The sequence below is a fragment of the Muntiacus reevesi genome, chromosome 4, assembly GCF_963930625.1.
Source record: "Muntiacus reevesi chromosome 4, mMunRee1.1, whole genome shotgun sequence".
In the NCBI taxonomy this organism is placed as follows: domain Eukaryota; kingdom Metazoa; phylum Chordata; class Mammalia; order Artiodactyla; family Cervidae; genus Muntiacus; species Muntiacus reevesi.
In genome coordinates, this window is record NC_089252.1 from 58610800 (window position 1) to 58627912 (window position 17113).

The 17113-nt window shown below is 49.5% G+C and overlaps 2 protein-coding genes across 6 annotated transcripts in view; both read right to left on the reverse strand.

Annotated features, from left to right (window-relative positions):
- The window catches only part of BCL2 (BCL2 apoptosis regulator), a 193411-nt gene extending 191545 nt beyond the window's left edge, over positions 1 to 1866 (reverse strand). For all 3 annotated transcript variants that reach the window (XR_010662939.1, XR_010662938.1, XM_065932865.1), the window contains exon 1: positions 156 to 1866. Coding sequence is in view for 1 of the 3 variants with exons in the window: in XM_065932865.1 (XP_065788937.1) it covers positions 156 to 710 (555 nt within the window). In the remaining 2 variants the exon portion in view is untranslated. The remainder of the gene's footprint in view (positions 1 to 155) is intronic.
- Positions 1867 to 8988: 7122 nt separating this feature from the next.
- The window catches only part of KDSR (3-ketodihydrosphingosine reductase), a 37885-nt gene continuing 29760 nt past the window's right edge, over positions 8989 to 17113 (reverse strand). For all 3 annotated transcript variants that reach the window (XM_065932868.1, XM_065932867.1, XM_065932866.1), the window contains 2 exons: positions 16541 to 16642; positions 8989 to 13087 (listed from right to left, as the gene is read on the reverse strand). In XM_065932868.1, coding sequence (XP_065788940.1) covers positions 12968 to 13087; positions 16541 to 16642 — 222 coding nt within the window. In that variant the 3' untranslated portion in view covers positions 8989 to 12967. The remainder of the gene's footprint in view (positions 13088 to 16540; positions 16643 to 17113) is intronic.

Here is a 17113-nt window from a genome sequence, read left to right on the forward strand (position 1 = left end):
GGCAGGGAGAGCTCTCTGCAGGGGAAGAGAAAGGGAGGCCGCACACCTGGTTTCACTTCACCGGCCTGCCCTTGACCTGGGCCCAGCCACACCCCACCCTCCGACCGCGGGGACCCCAGGCGCCGGGCCCTGACCCCCACCGGACGAGCACCTACCCAGCCTCCGTTGTCCTGGATCCAAGTGTGCAGGTGCCGGTTCAGGTACTCGGTCATCCACAGCGCGATGCTGTCCACCAGGGGCGACATCTCCCGGTTGACGCTCTCCACGCACATGACCCCTCCGAACTCAAAGAAGGCCACGATGCGCCCCCAGTTCACCCCGTCCCTGAAGAGCTCCTCCACCACCGTGGCGAAGCGTCCCCTCGCGGTGAAGGGCGTCAGGTGCAGCTGGCTGGACATCTCGGCGAAGTCGCGGCGGTAGCGCCGAGAGAAGTCATCGCCGGCCTGGCGCAGGGTCAGGTGGACCACAGGTGGCACCGGGCTGGGCGCAGGCCCGGCGGCGGCGGCCGGGGGCGGCTGCGGGGAGGTCCTGGAGGGCGCGGGCGCGCGGCCCGGCTGGGAGGACAGGATGCCCAGCGCGGGGCCGGCCCCGGGGGGCGCGGCTCCCGCATCCCCCGCATCCCACTCGTAGCCCCGCTGCGACAGCTTATAGTGGATGTACTTCATCACGATCTCCCGGTTATCGTAGCTTGTTCCCCCCGCGTGAGCCATCCTTCCGCAGCGGAAGGGCAGCCGGGTCCCCACAGCACCTCTCGCCCCCCGCTGCCTGCCCCACGGCCCCGCAAGAGGGGTGAAGAGTTATAATCCAGCTATTTCATTGGATGTGCTTTGCATTCCTGAATGAGGGGGTGTCTTCAATCACGCGGAACACTTGATTCTGGTGTTTCTCTCTTGGCATGAGATGCAGGAAATTTTTATTTAAATTCCTTTCGGATCTTTATTTCATGAGGCACATTATTAATTACTGTTAATATCAGTCTACCTCCTCCGTGATGCTGAAAGGTTAAAAAAACTAATCAGTCAAAATCAGGTGCGTTTCCCTCTATACGCTGGTTGAAAGCAGGGCACACACACTACAAGTTACACGCTTAGAAGAATATATTAAACTGCCTGGAAATTAAACTTACTCCAAAGCACTTAAAGTTAATATCGCAAAGGTTCCCATTGAAAGTTACATTAAACCAATTTCCTGTGCAAAGAACTTACTTGTATTTTTTAAGGACAGCATGATTCTCTGTCAAGTTTCCTTTTTTGTGAAAACAAATGAAAAGGCAAAAAGATTCCATCAATCTTCAGAACTCTCCAGTTAGAGCTGCTCTGAAAACTTCCAAATGAATCAGGAGTTGGGGGAGGGGGGTGCAAAAAATTAGGAGAATTTCCAGTTTGATTCCCAGACTTCTTCATAGAAATGTCAATCCATAGGAATCCGAACCGGAGATCTTAAGAGCGCGAGCAAACGGAAGGCAGCGGCGGCGGCGGCGGCTGAATTACCATTTCTCAGTCGGTATTTGCAGAAGTCCTGTGATTTTCCCCTTCTCGGCAATTTTCACGCGCGCACACACGCGCGGGCACACACATGGATCTGTATCCGCGGGGCCGCCTCACGCCTCCCCGGGGAGAGAACACCGAGCCGGGGCCGGCGGGCGAGCCGGGGACGCGGGCGGGGATCCTCTCCGGATCAAACTCCGAACGGCCAATGCATTTTCCGAAGAACTGCCGATAGACGCAGGCTGGCCGCGCCGGCCCCGCGGTGCCGAGCGCGAGGAGCCCGCGCTGTGTGTGGTGCCGCGAGGGTGGGAGGCGGCGCTGGCGGGGGAGGGCTTTATTTTTTTTCCCCCTCTTTTCCTAAAAAGGGATGACTGCTACGAAGTTCTCCCCCCCCGGACCCCTCTTCCGCTGCACCCCACCGGCGCACCCCGCCTCCGGGCCGCGCACCCTCTCCCCGCCCCCGCGCCGCGCGCTCCGGCCGAGGACGCCGCCCGGGGGGGCCCGGCGCCCGCACCTTCGCGGCGGCGGGGGACCGGGCGCGGGGCGGGGCGGCGGGAGGAAGGGGGCGGCGCGGGGGGCCCGGCCTCTGACTTCATTCTCCGCTCGAACCGCCCGGTTTCCTGTGCTGGCGTCACACGGTTCATTCAAAAAAAGAAGAAAGGACGGGCCCTCCCCGGAGCCGCCCGCCCGGCCGGGTTAAAGGCGCCGCGGCCGGCGCGGAGCGCGCGCCCCGCCGGGGGCGCGGCGGGCGGGAGCGAGGGAATGGGGGGGCCGGGACGCCCCGCCCGCTCCGCGCGCTCGGCCGGGGTCGGGGGGCGGGCGGCGCGGTGGGCGCGCGAGGGGCCTCCTCGGGCCTGCGGCGCCCGGGCGCGCGCGCGGGGTCTCCGGGGCCCTCGAGGGCCCCGGGGCGCCCGGGGATCCGCCCGCGGCTGGGGTTGGCTGCCGGGGGCAGAGGCGGGAGACACCGAGAAAACCGGCGCCGGGAGTCGCTTGGACCCTTTCCAGCCGCGGGCGCGCGCTAGCCGGGCGCGCGCGTCCGCACCCCGGGTGTCCACACTCGGCCGATGCTGACCCCGAGCAGGGGGCTTCGGCGCCGGCCTCCCGAGAAGAGAGGCCACGCCGCGCGCGCCTCCGCGAGGGAAGCCCCGAGCCTGGCGTTTCCTTCCAGCTGCTTTCTGGCTGTCCACGAAGAGGGCGCGCTTCGGAGACCCCACCCGGGCCCAGGCTAGTCGCGGCTCCCGGGCCCGCGGACGGACGGCCGGGGCGGCCAAGCGCTGTTCGGAGCGAGTGGTGGTGGAGGGCTCTGCGACCCCAGGGACTGCGGCCCGCGGGCTCCCCTGTCCATGGGATTCTCCGGGCAACAAGACTGTCCCTTCTCCAGGGCATCTCCCTGACGCAGGGATCGAACCCAGGTCTCCTGCATTGCAGGCAGGTTCCTTTTTCCTTGCTCCCAACCATTTCGGCGCTGGGTTAGGAGCCGCGGGGGCAGTTTCAGGCCCTTAGCCCCACAGTCAGGGCGGGTGGGTTTTTTCTAAAGGCTTCCGAGGTTGTCCAGCACTCAGTTCTAGACGTCCGCACCTTCTCGAGTTGTCTATACATACCCCAACCTATATATACACATATGTGTACACATTTTTAATATTTTTATACACATTCATACATATACATTTTATATACGTAAGCATTTAAAAGAAATTCATTAGTACAAATGGCCCCCAGATAAAAAACCACAGAGGGCAGACAAGTTGCATGTGCTTATGTTTATTTCTAAAAGTCTTTGACAAAGTGCCAGGGGAAAAAAATGTTTCCTAATAGCATGGCGGCTTAGTTAATTGGGCTTCCCTGGTGGCTCAGACGGTAAAGAATCTGCCTGCAATGCAGGGAGACCAGGGTTCCCTCCCTGGGTCAGGTAGATCCCATGGAAAAGGGAATGGTTACCCACTCCAGTATTCTTGCCTGGAGAATTTCATGGACAGAGGAGCCGAGCGGCCTACAGTCCAAGGGGTTGCCACGAGTCGCACACACACGATGGAGCGAGTAACACCTGATAGGGCTCAAGTAAAACTTAAGGGAGCCTCGCTTGTTGTGGTCTTAGAAATACACGGATTGAGTACTGCGGTGTGCGCACACACGTTCTCACACTGTATTTGGTCTCCTTCCTAGACTAAAATCAACACGTTCAGTCTTTGGTAAAATAAGCACGGGAAATTATTTTCGTCTCTTCATTTATCAAAGCCAGTCAGCCGACATGCCAGCCCACCTGTAGGCATGCGTACCTGGTGCCAACGTCTCATCCAGGCAAGGAGTAAAAGAAGACGGTCCTTCCCGCTTCCAGCCGCTGTACCGTCGCCTTTTCTCCACGGCAGGGGGGCGAGGAGCGGTGGCTGGGGATCTGTTCTCACAGAAACAGAGGATAGCCGAGCTGAGGCCACCCGTCCTGGGGTAGGGGTCTTCTCAGAACTTGCCTTAACTCCTGAAGTTACTTAGGAGGAACTGAAAGCCTCAGTGCTTGCGACCCAGCATGTGAGCGAGGAAGCGAGAGGCCAGAGCTGGAACCAAGGCTGTCCTCCTGCCAGTGGGGGGAGGGGGGTGGACCAGAAGGACGCAGAGCCCATTCCGAGTGAAGGGTAGCCTTCCTTCTCTCCTTTACTCCACAGATTCTTCCACACTTAAGTGGCACCTTGATAATCCAACATTCTCAGGACAGGTCTGCATTAATCTTGACTAAGGTAAATATTCCCTAGGAATGTTCTGGGTAATCCTTCAATCAAGACAGTGAAACCACTACCCCATTCAGATTGCATGCTTATCAGATTCCACCAGAAGTGTCAGGGCAAGCAATCCTCAGAAGTGTGTGAATGAAATGAGTTGGTAACCTGGTCGAAGGGGCACTGGTCTGAGTCAGGAGTCCTAGGTACAAACCTAGAGGCCTTCCAATAACCTTCCAAATGTAGGCAGTGGGATTTCACTTGCCAAGACGTCTTCCACTTTTAAGAGCCAATGGTTGGTCTGGCTGGGTTCAGCGGTGGCTGGTACCAGGAAGAGAAAAGGACAGGACGCAGGGAATGGAAATCATACCCAGTGTCTCCAAGGCCTGTGCTTCCCTTCTTTATGCTCCAATCTGCCAAACAAAAAGGGTTTTATTGCCAGTTTTCGCCATCTACTGGTTGATATTTAACAGTATCATTCAGAAAGTTCTCTTCATCACCAATATTGTTGTTCAGTTACCAAGTCGTGTCTCACTCTTTGCCACTCCATAGACTGTGGCACACCAGGCTTCCCGTCCTTCACTATCTCCTGGAGTTTGCTCAAACTCATGTCCATTAAATAGCATGCTGCTGCTGCTGCTGCTAAGTCGCTTCAGTTGTGTCCGACTCTGTGTGACCCCACAGACGGCAGCCCACCAGGCTCCCCCGTCCCTGGGATTCTCCAGGCAAGAACAGTGGAGAGGGTTGCCATTTCCTTCTCCAATTAAATAGCATAGGTGCTGTCTAACCATCTCATCCTCTGTCACCCTCTTCTCCTCAGGCCCTCAATCTTTCCCAGCATGAGCATTTTTCCAATGAGTTGGCTCTTTGCATTAGGTAGCCAAAGTATTGGAGTTTCAGCTTCAATATCAATCTTTCCAGTGAACATTCAGGGTTGATGTCCTTTAGGACTGATTGGTTTGATCTCCTTGCAGTCCAAGCGACTCTCAAGAGTCTTCTCTAGCACCACAATTCGAAAGCATCAATTCTTTGGCGCTCAGCCTTCTTTACAATCCAACTCTCACATCCATACATAACTACTGGAAAAAAACATAGCTTTGAATACATGGACCTTTGTCAGCAAACTGATGTCTCTGCTTTATAATATTCTGTCTAGGTTTGTCATGGCTTTTCTTCCAGGGAACAAGTGTCTTTTAATTTTGTGGCTGAAGTCACCATCCACAGTGATTTTGGAGTCCAAGAAAATGTCAGTTTTCCATTTCCCCCCCCCCACCCGCCGTCTATTCATCACCAATATAAATGTTCCCAAAGTTTACAAAACCCAAAAGGACATTATTTTAATCTAAACATACTAATATTTAATATAGGTATGTATCAAATTCTTCCAAACTATTAAAATTTTTATTTAAAGCAAGGATAGAAAGATAGTGCTAACCGAGTGGGAATTGACAATAGGTGAGACGAAAGAGTTAAAAATATGAAACATGACCCCAAACCAGTTAGGCAAACAAGTGCAAATAAACCCATAAACAAAATGAACTAAGGAGAATAAAAACAAGCAGAGCCTGCATAAAAGAAAAATGAACTGCTTAAAACCTTCTCACAGGCATAGATAAGCAATTCAAAACACTGATTTCCAATATCAAGTATTTCTACATTGTTTCCAACTTTACTGATATAATCGACACAGTATCTCATACATTATAAACACTTATGCTACACACTGCCATGTGCTTTAAGATGGTTTGCATACTTTGTGGCAAACATTGCATGATGATGTTGTTATAATACTAATTCCACATTAGTTAGTATAGTAACAGTAATAGCTTTCCTGACTCATTTACACTCCAGAGCCCCTCTTCTGTACTTGCCCGTCCTCATCAGGAACGTCTTTTATGGGATCTAAACCAACAAGCCCTGATGTAGCCAGGAAACCCACCTGGCTAACTTTTAGTGGGTCCTAAAGCTCAATAAATGCTTGGAATAATTAAAAAACAATTTTTGAAACCAGGCAGTGAAGTGCAGGTAAATCATTGTGCAAATTCAGCCAGCAAACGTTTACAAAGGAAAGCACAGTAAATTCACTCAAGGCAATTTTTTTTTCCTTTCAGATTAATGACTCGGCACTTAAAGTGAATAAACTGAGATTAGGAACTTCTACTTTTCAAATGCTTACTCCTCTTGTTGGATTAACATGAAACACCATAGTGCTGAGAACAGGCAAAGAACTTATATTCTTACGTGCAATAACTAATGTTTATTCTCTATGCTCCTTACTCGTTGTCGGACTAGGTCTGCACGCACAGGGGCTCTCTCCAGCTGTGGAGGGGAGGGGATCTCTCTAGTTTTGGAGAACGGGGGCTCTCTCTCGCTTTGGAGGGCGGGGGCTTCTCGCTGCGGCGGCTCCTCTTGCTGTGGAGCACGGGCTCCAGGCGCGCCCCCAGGCTCTGGAGCTCTGTGGTTCAGGCACATGGGTTTAGTTGCCTCAGGGCACGTGAGATCCTCCTGGAGCAGGGATCGAACCGGTGACCCCTGCACTCGCAGGCAGATTCTTAACCCCTGGACCACCAGGCAAGCCCCCTCTTATGCTCTTTAGCACAAGATACAGTATCTCACAGACATGAACTGCTGATGAACACGTTTAGAAAAAGCAAAGTTAGTGCATTTGTTTTCTGGGCTGCAGTAACAAAGGACCGCTAACCAAGTGACTTAGAGCAGAAATCTATTCTCCCACAGTTCTGGCAGCTCAAAGTCCCAAATCAAGGGGTCAGTGGAGCCACGCGCCCTCTGAAGGCTCTAGGGAAAGATCTTTCCTACCTCTTCCTAGCTTTCATTAGAGGCTGGCAATCCTTGGCTTGCAACTGCATTACTTCTATCTGTGCCACTGTCTTCCCATGGTGGTCTCCCAGGTTCTGTTTTCGCCTATTTTTATGAGGTCACCAGTCATATTGGATGCGGACACTAATAGCCTCACCTTAATTTGGTTGTATCTGTGAGGACCCCACTCCCAGTAAGGTCACATCCACAGGTTCTGAGAGAATGAGGACACACAAGTCAACCCATAACAATATGTATCTGACTTTTCCCCCCAAACTAACGAGGAATGTTTATTCCAAAGCTCAAGGGCTCAGGAACCCTGAAATTTCAGAGAGCCATGATCTTTCCAAAATCCAGCCATTCTGTTTGTGCTCAGAATTCTTCAGAGGCCGAAGCCTCAGCTCCTCCATGTGGGTGATATGGCCCCCCGCCCCCCATCCTCCGCTCGCCCTCTCCTGGAGCTGCATCACGCCCTGGGCTTTCTGGGAGACGCCAGGGTCTCTCCCACTTTCTCCCTGCACATACGCTCGTCTCCCTGAGAGGAACCCAGCTTTCTTGTGGCAAATTCATATTCATTCCTCAAGGTTGATCTCAACCGCTTCCTTCCGTGTGACCTTCCCCGCCTGTCCTGGGCAGCCCGAGGATTCCACTCATGCCGCTAACAGGTTTCACGTGGCGGCCGGGAGGCTCCGAGTCAGAAGACCCGTCTGGATCCAGGCTTCAAGGCTGTGCTGCTGCGACCTCGCTGCTCCTTAACCTCCGCGCGCCCTGGCTCAGAACCGGGGCTGAGGCACCAGGGCAGGGCGAGCGCCCGGTCCGAGCGAGTCAGACAGAGCGCTCACAGCGGGGACTGGCACAGGCTGCATCTTCCAACGCTAGTCACGATGCCTCCGTCATAGCTACTGTCGGATCACCATGTAATTTCTCTCTCTTTTTTGCAGTGCTATGCAGCACTGCGGGGCCTTAGTTCCCTGATCGGGATTGAACCTGCACCCCTCACACCAGAAGCGTGGAGTCTTAACCACGGGAGCACCAGGGAAATCCCACCATGTAATTCCTGACCTGCGCTCCCCCTCCCCCAGATTATAAACTATTTGAGGGCAGGGCCCATATTTTCCTTTGTACATTCCCAGCCTAGAATAGAGCTTGGCATTCAAATGATGGCGGCATAACGTTCAGAAGCCTGAAGAAAGGAATGAGGATCAGTTCCTCTTTCTCCAGGAAGACTCACCAGAGCCTTCAGAGGGATGAAGCAGCAAGCAGGGGTTACACACCAGAAACGGCCTCCTCTCGGGGAGGGCACAGACTGTTTACACCCAGTACTGTTTACATCGGTGCCTGGATACCAAGCTCCTCATAGGCATTCGATAAATACAGGCCGAATGAGAGAAAATGGGGTGTATAAAATCAAGAGTGTAACAGAAGTCAAGAAATAATTTCCTTTTTAAACATCCAAACATAAAAATTACAGAGGTGATATCCTATGCCATTTATGTATACAAGTTGCTCAAACTCAAAGGTTCAATTTGCCAATCAAGCCATCCAAGGCATCTCTTCTTAATGTGACCACAATTTTTCTATTTAAGGACCAAGAAATATTAAGGCATGTTCTTTCCCATCTCTCTCTTCTATGCCCTTCAGAGTCTAGAAGATATTTCCTTGTTGAAATATGAAGCCTTAAAGCATAGAAAATCAATTTGTGTATGAAACATAATTACCTAAGAAATTTTCTTAAATTCCATATTTCTTCCTTTTTATTCATATACCCCACACTGGAGTCACACAAATCCAGAACATATCTGAAACAAGGGCGGAAACATCTACTGTGAACATAATACTTCCTAAAAAATGATAAAAATTAAGCCTTGTCAAGTGTTTAAGATGCAAGGTTAGGATAATATCATGAAAGAGACTGGTGTTTTGCTTAAATGTGTCTTTAAAAATGTACATTTCTAAGAAACAGATTTTCAAATCTGTAAAGCATGTTCCCCATTTATTTTTTGTCATGATTAAGAAATACAAGATATGAAAATTAGGTTACAATTCTGCCACATAAGCTTCTAAAGTAGCAAACACAGGTTCTATTATATATCAAAATAGTCATATGCACTCTTATCAGTTTAAAAACGCCTTTAGAGTTGTCACCTCAAGCAAGTGTAAAATATAAAGCTAGTCTCTCCTCTTCAAAATACCAAATCTGCCATCACTGCCCTGAACTAAACAAGATTTAGTCCAGAATATGGGAGGTTATGGTTAGTAGGTATTTTTCAACACTGAGTCAATAAGAAGTTAAGGAAATGAGAAAGATACAAACATTTTAGGTCAAAAAGTATGAATAGCTTAAGTGTCCTCAAGTGAGTTAAGACATGTTTAAATTGGAATATAATAAAATTAAATCTGTTGATACAATTCATTTTTAAAAAAATTATTATGGGACTACCTTCTTCTGAAAAGACAAAGACATACAATTCTTTGAATCAAAGCAACTATTATCAAAAAGGTTTTGTCATTTAATATTAGAAACGACTCTCCAATTTTTACTTCCAAGAATCAGCAATAAATGATCCAAACAGAGACCCATAATGAAACAAATATAATTTCATCTAAAGGGGCCATCAGTAACAGCATTTTTAATTTCTTCGCTTTTCAGATTTGAGAGTTAAATTTTAAAACATATAGAAAAGAACAACTCTCTTGACTTTGTTTTGGCAAAAATAAATGAGAATTTTTATAACTTTTTCAATGATAAAGGGTCCTTGAACATACTTTGCAATTTCAATGGCTGAATAACGTTAAACATTAAAATAAATATACTCACAAATACATTATAATAAAATGGTACAACCCAACCTAGCAGAGGCAGGCACATCAGACCTGAAACGCACATAATAAGCTATTGTTGGTCACACACACAGAACCCACCTTTCAACAGAATCATGATTAAACTTCTTCTGCCACAAGTAAGACTTGTCCACTTCTGGGCACAATAGAAAGTGTTGAATCAATGTGATCCTTAAAAAAAAAAAAGCCAATAGTTTCCCTAACAATCTGCAGTCTGACTCAGTATTTCTCTTCTTTCCGAGCAAAAAAGAAATCAGTATAATAAAAGGTTTAGCAAGAATTGAGCCAAAAAAAGATAAAAAATAGAATTTGCCTTGTAATAGTTTCACGATTTAGATGAAGCCAGGTCACTGTGTGATGCTTCTGAAGTGTCTACAATCCCCCATCCAAAGAAAATTTCCTTTTTTTTTTTTTTTTTTACATTTTGAAAAGGTAATATGGGGTCTACACTGGATATTATAAAAACATCTCCACAGAGTCCGGGGCAATCCCTGTCATCAAAATCGTTGGTATGTCTTCAGACAAGTGAACAACCCATGGCATGACATAAATAAAAACTATAGGAATCTCAAGTCAGGTTTTGCTATCAAGTGAATTATGGCACCAAGTGTAGGAAGAAAAAAAGGAACTACCTCAGTTTTCAAACCTTTTTGTTCACAAAACTGTAGACCTTTGCCATCTCTGACAAAGAGATGCTATATTTCCACGAATCTTATACTATAATTCCCCAATGCTATAATTTCCAAGAATCTGCTCTCATGCTTGAGTTTCATCTTGGTTGGGGATATCTCCCCGTTGTGGAACAGGAGCTCTTAGATTTGCTTGGGTAGTAGGTGACCTGGAATGACTGAACTCTCTCTGAGGATACCTTGAGAAATGTATACTGAAATAACTACTGAGATAGTTAATTTAATTAAAGAATGCACCATCTTGGACTAGGCTTTAATATAGACCATCAATAGAAGATACCCACATTCAAGAAACACTTACGAGAAAATAAAATTGAGAAACACCCAGGTTTTACTTTGTATCTGTTTTCTGCCAATGAGGAAAATACAGTCATTACTCCCTTTTAGAAGCTGCCCAATATGACTCAACAGAATTTGCAAATGATGGCTCCTCAAGGCTGAAAGATTCATGAAAACTTTATGGGTTGAACCAACCCCCACAGAGTGCAATGAAGTCATCCCAAGCAACTTATATATTAAATAATCATTTCTTCTGTCTCTGTCAGTGTTTGAACACGTGCCGTTCTCATGTCTTTTAAAAAGACACTGTGGATAAAAGCCGTTAAAAATCTTACTTTGTAAAAATTAAGTCATTTGAAAGTCAAGAGTTCAAAAACTCAAGAGCAGAAAAGCTTTGTCATAGTGTTCAGATCTTTAATCTCTTGTACAGCTGCTGTTTTTGAACAAGAGAAAAAAAAAATTCCTTCTTCCAAAGCAGTGGTCTTTTCTCACCAAAAGGAACTGGAACGTGGAGATGCATAAACTCACAGTGTGTGCGAGGCTCAGGCCGAAGCGCGCATCCGCCGGCGGAGCGGCTCGCGGGCCGAGCCTCCCCGGGCCCTCGCTGCAGAATTCCGCCCGCGGACGGCGGCCCGTGTCCGGAGAGGAACAGCGTGTCCAGGCCTCCACTGTGCCAGCGATGGCTGGGCTTTCTTAACACGTGGTATGGAGGGGGAGTCATGGAAAGAACAGGGCGATCGTTTCATTTCAGAAACAAGCATCTTCAGCACCCGCAGCCCTTGTCGTCCTAGTTTTTTTCCTTAATGAGTAAGACTGAGGCTGCTGCCAGGAGCCCCTCCAACACCGGCAGAAAACGGAAGGGGGGACATTTTCTATCTTCTTTTATGAGGAGGTGGGTCTGTAAGAGTATTGCTTCAGCTGCATATTGAAATGACTATACACCTTGGCCAGATGGAATCGCCCTCTGCAGTGCAAGTGAGGTTCAACACAAACATGGATCGGTGTAAGGCTCCACATGAGCCCAAGGAAGGGGACCCACGTGGCCGTCTCAGGGAAAGCCCCAACTGAAGCGTGCTGTCGGCGCTGCTGTTTCTCTGCTGTGCCGCACGGCACGTGGGGCCCTAGCTCCCCACCAGGGCTCGAAGCTGCGCCCCTGCGTTGGAACGGCAGAGTCTCAACCGCTGGAGCAGCAAACTCCCCTTCAGGCTTTCTTAAAAGCTACATATATGCTACGAGGAGACAAAGGTCACACTTCCTAACTTTTCCATTTGTTTTAATAAATTCATTAATTAATTTAAAAAGTCAAGGAAAAAAATTGGTGTCTCTCTTTTCTTTTTTTCTAAAAATATTATAGCAGTCTAAGCAAAATTGGAAAGGAAGACATGGGAAGAATAAGAAACTACAATGGAATGGGTGAGCTTCGGGTCATTACGGCTATTGAAGAAAACTGTAAACTTTTAAGCTTCTAAGGTTTTACTTCTCTTCAGAAAATATTTTAGGAGGCTACCTTTCTCCATGAATGAAAACTGAGAAGTGCCCTAAGCATTCAAGTCTAAAGAAGACAAAAAAAAAAATCATTATTTTTTCCTACTGGAAAATATTTATCTCCTTCGTTCCTCTGTATGGTCCTCTCCCATCCCCCGTGTAGTTTTATGGGATCAAAGAGAAAGAAACCACAAGGGACCACCAGCATCAGAGTGAGTCAGGGACATTATGATGCATTCAGACCCCACGGCAATGTGTAAAATGCATCTGTGGAATAAAACACACCAAGTTAAAAATGAGAACAAGAAAAAAAGAAAAGGTCCCAGAAACCCATTTCTGGACATGATTTCTAATGGGAAAAAATAGAATAGAAGAAACATTTCAATGATCATTCCGGAATCCTGCTGACATGCCATGAGTTCCCTTACCATCACCTCTCCACCTGGGAGAGAATCAAGTGGCCTCCTCCGTATTTGCATAGTATCAATAATAGTCTGGAGCTGAACGGCGATCCCCTTGCTTGCAGCCAGGTTTCTGAAGATCACTGGTCCAATCTCACAGATTAGAAAGCAAGACATAAGTGTCTGCAAGCCCAAAACTGTGTCCCACTTAGCAGCAAGCTGGTAAATTATTCAGACAGTCTTTTTCCAAGGGGTAAGAATTAGGCAGTTTTGTCTATAGTTTCCGATTTCGTCTTCTGCATCATGCAGCGACGAACAATACTGTCGAAACTTCCAAGGTAAAACAGCGCGATCGTGCGGAAGAGGCCCATGGTGACGACCTGCGAGACAGAGAGACCCGTGAGCTCACACGACAGGACAGCTCGTGCATCTGTCTCACGGGATTTTCGGATACGTCTCTGATACGTAGTCCCTGAGACGTACCCTCCGATCTGCTCCAAGGGTAAGGATATATGACGAAAACTTTGTAAGCACCAGCAGAACACAGAGAACAAAAGCTGTCTGCTCTGAGCCACTGGACTGCACAGGGCCTGTCAGACCACAGGTAATGACAAAATAGCTGTCCAGTTATTAAAAATACATGCAAAGTATACAAAGAACGAAACAGAGATTCTTAGTAATCTTAGGATTTTCCGAGCTAGGGAAGATCCAAAGAAGCATCTCAAATATCCAAACTACAATCAAGGCTTCTTGGTTTAAGGTTTATGTACTGATCGTAAAAGGCAGACCCTATGCCAGGCGCTGAGAATGACCAGTGCCAGCCATCACCAGCTCACTCCAGACCTGGGCAGACAACCAACTCAAAAAGAGCAATTACTGTCTCAGATTAAGAAAGCAATTAACCATACCATTAATTTTCACCCTTTCTACTAAGGGACTCTCACTTGAACACTTACAAATCCAACTTTTAAAAGGCAGGAAACTACGAAGAGAAACATTTTCAAAGATACAAAGCATCAAAAAATTTGCCTCCCAGGAATTCCCTTCATCCAGTGGTCAGGACTCCAAGCTTTCACTGCTGAGGGCCTGGGTTCCATCCCTGGGCAGGGAACAAAAATCCCACAGAAAAACTGCCTCCCAAGCGGCACCCCCTTTTCAGGAAGCTACCAGAAGAGGGAAGCAGCCAAAGAGAAGGGCCTCAACAGAGAAAGGCAACATCCTGTGATACAAGGAAGCAGGGGACCCGATGCTGACAAGAGGCGGAGGGTCCCCGGGGTGACCGCGAAGGGGGACCAGGGTCCCCCAAGTGCCAGACTCGGGGACGCAGCCAGTCCTGACAGCAGGTCAGAAGGCTCCGCGAGGAACTCCTTCCAGAAGGTGAAACTGACAGAGTATCTGATATTTCTAAGAGGAGATGAACACAATCATTATGAATAATACCTAGTAAAAGGCCAGCTAACCTTTCGTTTCAGGGAAAGATAAAAAAGACTGTACAAGAAAGGAGAACGGGTTGTGTGTATTACCTAGTTCAGCTGTGAACAGTGTTGAAATAGCCCTGATGATGGTGATCTCAGTACAGATCTAACCAAAATCACAGTATCACTAAAAGGGAGGGTAAGTGTGGGGAGGGGGGTGAGCAAGGAGAGCTCCATGTGCGCCCTTCAGCAGGATCTCAACCTGATCCAGAACCAAGAAATCAGCTGGCCCCCATGGAGTGTCCGCTCCAGAGACAAGGAGGTAAAGGTCATGAGGTCCGGCTAAAAGGGCAGCCTGACTGCTTCTGAGAAGGGTGAAAGGGTATACGGGATGAGGGTCTGCTGTTTTTCATATCAAGTCTCAAAAACGACCGGATTCTCTCAAGTAGGCAGAAGGATAATTTTGAAAAGTGTAAAAACCAAAGGGAAGCTGGAAAAGGCAAACTCCGGAGACAGTGAAAACATCAGTGGTTGCCAGGATTTCAGAAACAGGTGGACCCAGGGGAATATTCAGAGCTTCCAGGTGGTCCTAGCAGTAAAGAGCCCACCTACCAATGCAGGAGATATAAGAGATGTGGGTTCAGTCCCTGGGTCAGGAGGGCCCCCAGGGGACGGCATGGCAACCCACTCCAGTGTTCTTGCCAGGATGACCCTGTGGACAGAGGAGCCTGGCGGGCTACAGTCTACAGGGTCAGACAGTCGATCACGACTGAAGTGACTTGGCATGCAGAGGGCAACATTCAGGGCAGCGGATGATCCGCAGGACACTTTAATGCTGGATGTGGGTCACTCTGTGGTCATCAGAACCCACAGGATGGATAAACGACAGATGGACGACACCATGAATACACCCCAAGGCAAGCTGTGGACTTGGGGTGGTAAGAACGTTTCGATACTAGCTCATCAGCTGTAACAGAGAGCCACACCAACATGCAAGACGCCGCTTACAGGAGGCACTGCGAGGGACTGGGGAGCAGGTCTGTGGGAACTCACGGGCTTCTGCTCACATTCTCTACGAACACCTACAAGAAATTTAGCGGCTGCTCTTTTCTGGTGTTGGCCAAACGACGAGGCGTGCGGGGTCTCAGTTCCCTGAGCAGGGGCTGCATCTGCACGCCACGCGGCGACAGTGTGGACTCAAGCACTGGGCCCCCGGGGGTTCCGAGGCTCTCCTCTGAGAGAAGCAGAGGGAGAAGACAAGCCTCTCCCCACCCGATTCGCCGGCCTTTCCGGGGCGGACGAGGCTGACCACACAGCCTTCTGTCGTGCGCCGCCCCCGTCTCCCCACCCTCACCGCGCCGCCCGGCTCTCTCTCAGCGGTCGCCTCAGTCTCTCCCATCAGACCGCAAGCCGCCTGGGGTCCAGAGGCTGCTGCCTCACCGCTGATGTGCCAACAGCAGACGCGGCAGCAGGCTCGTCAAGGAGCAGTCTCATGTCTCTCCTGGGTGAACCGCAATTTCCGTGAGGGCAGGGACTGCATCGCACCCTTGACTTACCTCCCTGAGCTTCTGGGGTCTGACTCACTGGAAAGTTTCTGGTCTAATATCCTGGGGCTTTCAGGCAAGACCACCTCTAACCCCTAAACTTCCCAGGCTTCCCAGGTGGCGCTAGTGGTAAAGAACCTGCCTCCCAGTACAGGAGACTTGAGAGACCCAGGTTCGAACCCTGGGTGGGGAAGATCCCCTGGAGAAGGAAATGGCGACCCACTTCAGTATTACTGCCTGGAGAATCCCATGGACAATCCCAGGGGAGCCTGGCTGGCTACGGTCCATAGGGTTGCAGAGTCGCATACGACTGAAGCAACTTATCATGCACACGCCCCCTAAAGACAGAGACTTCCATTTTTCAAACCCAGAAGATGAAGCGTCCTCAGAGGAAAACCAGGTTAACACCCTAATAGCAGAGCAGGTGCCTTCTCTCTACACCTGCAGCGCCGTCTGGGAGGCTTCTTCCCAGTGTCAGGTCCTCACGTTACAGCTTTAACCTGGCTTCCCTGGTGGCTCAGACAGTGAAGAATCTGCCTGCCAGCTCAGGACACTTGGGTTCCATCTGTGGGTCAGGAAGATCCCCTAGGGGAGGGCATGCTGACCCACTCCAGTGTTCTTGGAGAAGCCCACGGACAACGGGACTTGGTGGGCTGTGACTTGGTGACTAAACAACTTAAAAATATTTCCTATTTACTTCTCCCAGGTAGAGGAAGAATAAAGCTGATACTTCAGTAACAACTCTTCACATCCTCAGATAAAGCTGCCATGTCTTCCTTCAGCCTTTGCCCACTGAGGTTCAGTGAGAGGCCCAGCTGTCTGTCTGGGTGTCTGTCTGGGTATCCGTCTGTCCTGAGGCCCCGGCACAGCTCACCTGCTGGAGCCCTTCCGTGATGGACGTCACCGGAGCCATTCCGCAGGTCAGCGACGAGAGCATGTACCCGTCGGAGCCGATGGAACTGCTGAAATTCCCTTGCTGAAACAGAAGGAAAGGAAAGAGGCAGTGGTAGCAACATGGAAAGGCATCAGCTCAGCCCGTCAGAAGTGAGGACGTGTGTCCATTCACGTCGGGGGAGGAGCGGTCACGGGCACACGCGTGACCTCGGGGGTGAACACGGCCCTGGCAGACAGGCTGGGGCGGCCGGACGGACACGTCTCAACGTGTGGGCCACGGGCCCTGAGTGTCGGGAGACGCTCCCCAAAGAGAAAACCACAGTCATGCCAACGCTGAGACGGTAGTCGCCTCTCTCACCCCGTGACAGCTGCACAGAAATGCTGCCGTCTGGTTCGCACGGACCACGGTGGTGGCGCCTCCCCACTGTCCCAAACACTTACAATGATCAGGAAACACGGCAAGAGAACAAGGTGTTCAAATCTCAAAAAAATGTTAAAGGTCAGTTTTGCTTAAAACTTCACTTGTTAAGCAGTGAAATGAATTGTTTTGTTC